Source organism: Sphaeroforma arctica (genome assembly GCF_001186125.1).
Source record: "Sphaeroforma arctica JP610 unplaced genomic scaffold supercont1.1817, whole genome shotgun sequence".
NCBI lineage: Eukaryota > Ichthyosporea > Ichthyophonida > Sphaeroforma > Sphaeroforma arctica.
The window spans coordinates 3,134-5,895 of NW_014038741.1; the positions used below are offsets into that span (position 1 = coordinate 3,134).

The 2,762-nt window shown below is 43.0% G+C and overlaps 1 protein-coding gene across 1 annotated transcript; it reads left to right on the top strand.

Annotated features, from left to right (window-relative positions):
• Positions 1-119: 119 nt before the first annotated feature.
• Positions 120-2,389, top strand: SARC_11676 (hypothetical protein; the record flags this gene model as incomplete). The annotated part of the gene is made up of 4 exons (XM_014294232.1): positions 120-474; positions 729-876; positions 1,748-2,049; positions 2,298-2,389. 4 exons carry the CDS (start codon positions 120-122, stop codon positions 2,387-2,389), a joined length of 897 nt encoding a protein of 298 aa, XP_014149707.1.
• Between the last annotated feature and the right edge of the window lie 373 nt (positions 2,390-2,762).

Sequence of the window (2,762 nt, forward strand, 5' to 3'; positions counted from 1 at the left end):
TATATATATATATATATATATATATATATATATATACATATATATATATATAACCGATAATGCTCTCAGCCTCGGCCATTTGCGACACCCTGATCTACTATCGTTTGTATATCGATACAATGCACTTCAATTTACAAACTCTACTCTTGATCGCGTGCATCGCTCTTACCGGTGCCGGCGCAGCTTATATTCGAGATACCGACGATAAAATTGACGCTCTGAATACCGAAGCAGAAATTAGTACAGATCCGCGAAACCTGACAGAACTGTCTAATGAGGCCAAGTGGCAAGCAATAGCAGTCAATCCAAACCACAAACGGTGGGGGATTGCTTGGGATTACAGTCGCGAAGACGACGCTAAAGCTCGTGCACTGACGGAGTGTGGGGAGGCAGAATGTGTCATCCGCGGAACGAATAAGAACGGCTGTTTAGTGTACGCATACAGTCCGGGCACTTCTCGATGGGGTTCGGCAGGTACAGTGAATTCAATCCCCGCAAAAGCATTTAATATGAGCACGCGACTGATCTTTTAATACTCCCAGCACGTATTAATCCTGGCCGTAAAACGCGCCTCTGTGCTATGTTCTTCCGTTGCATACCTAGAAGTCTAAAGAATCTGTTGTATATCGTCCCCATTTGAAAATGAATGCCTGGTATTTATTTTTTTGGATCATAATGTATTTAAATCTTCAATATTAAACATTATTCTCTATACATCATATGCACAGGTCAATCATCATATTCCGCTGCCCTGTCCTCCGCCATCGCGAGTTGCGGACGCGGCGATTGTACCGAACTAGTGCGAAGTTGCAAGCAAAGAAACTGGGCCGTCGGCGGGAACAGAAGAACTGTTGGGAATTGCACAGAGGGGGACTTGTCATGAATCAGAATGGATTTGTGTTGGATAAAACTGAATCAGAATGGAATTGTGTTGGATAAAATAAAATAACAAGCTATGCAGCCAGAGTTGTTGAAAACCGAGACAGTCTTTTGAAAGATACTTTTCGAAATTCATTGTGCGAAGCTCTGAGCATACTTGAGACTCGACAATATTGTGTATTCTCGAAAGTAACAAAAGACAACGCGTTATAAGTAGACAAACGCGTATATATTTAACTTTCTTAACTTTCTGACACGGACAAATACTAATACTTTAACACTGGCATTTCGCCTAATTTTGAGATTATGGCGTTTGTGATGCACCTTGGTTGCTATGAACATTCTACCAGGATTTCAATATCTAAAATAGCATTGCCAAAGCACCGTCAAATAGGCTCCTAAATTCAAGCTACATTTACAACACGTATACGAGTGGTGCTGACTCATGCACGACAGCTAACACGTGTACAAGAGTGAATGAGGGGAGATGCAACAAGCAACTGCTCATTGGAACCACTTCTTAATGATATAAAAGCGTATATACTATGTACAAACTGTTTCCATAGAAACAACAGTCAATGAATCTATCATTCTCTCGAACGATCCATCTTCACGCTCGAAAACTTATTTTAATATCACTCAACGATATTTGGTTCAAGGTCTTGTGAAGTTTTTTTCCTATTTACATATCAAGAACCAAGCTCAAAGTATTGGCAATAGAGGCGGACTATCCTAAAATTGCGTTTCAGTGTTCCTATCATACTCCTATCAACGTATCTAGTATCCTCCCTTGCAACTAACTATAAATAATGCGTTTCAGTTTTCCTGTCATACTCTTATCAACTTATCTACTATTCTCCCTTGCAAGCCATACCGGCGAAGCTGCAGCTGTCCAGGGCAGGCAGGAACCGACTACGGGTGACGCGATAGACACCGAGGGAGAAAGCGACTCAGACTTCAATGGCGCTGAGCCAGATAAGTGGCAAGCCTTGGCTATGAATCCCAACCACAAGAGATGGGGAAAAGCGTGGAACTACCAGACCGAGGATGGGGCCAAGGCAGTCGCTCTACAGGAGTGTGGGCAAGCCGGGTGTGTGATTCGCGGCACGATCAAAGACGGGTGCCTAGTTTACACCTATAGCCCAGGCACAACCCGCTGGGGTTGGGCAGGTATGGCTAAGCGTGTGTGTACGTACACACTAACTACGAGTGATGCCAGCTTGCGCTTCACACCATATGTTGATCTTGCGGTATATGCCCACCAGAGTTTTAATCTATCACATACTGCAGTCTGCGTTTACTTGCTAGTGGTACTTAATCAACAGCACACTATATTTTCGAGGTCTCGTATGTCTTCAGATTTTATACAGCATACATCCCCTCAGGTTCGTGATTTTCCGTCCATTTTCTATATACAGGTCGGTCTACGTATTCGCTAGCCCTGACATCAGCATTGGCGACTTGCGGGCGTGGAGACTGTGTGGAGCTGGTACACACATGCAAGGCATAGCGGCGTGTACTAAATCGTGATCTATCTGAAATAAATAAAAACAAATGTCCATCTCGGCAATGGTTCGTTACACACACTGAACATTGACGCATAGAATAGTGCAAGTGCTACTTCTATAGAACACTCAGCGTTTCAAACCCTTCGACGTGACAATCGTATCTTGCGACTTCGTGAAAGCTGGAACTTTTGAGTACAGGCTATTCAATACAGACTATTATTTGTAGAGTATCCTGCGTGTAGACATATACCCATATACTATAGGACGCATCAGCTCAGGATGACAATGGAGTACAGGCTATTCAATACAGATTATTATTTGTAGAATATCCTGCGTGTAGACATAGACCCATATACTATAGGACGCAGTAGCTCA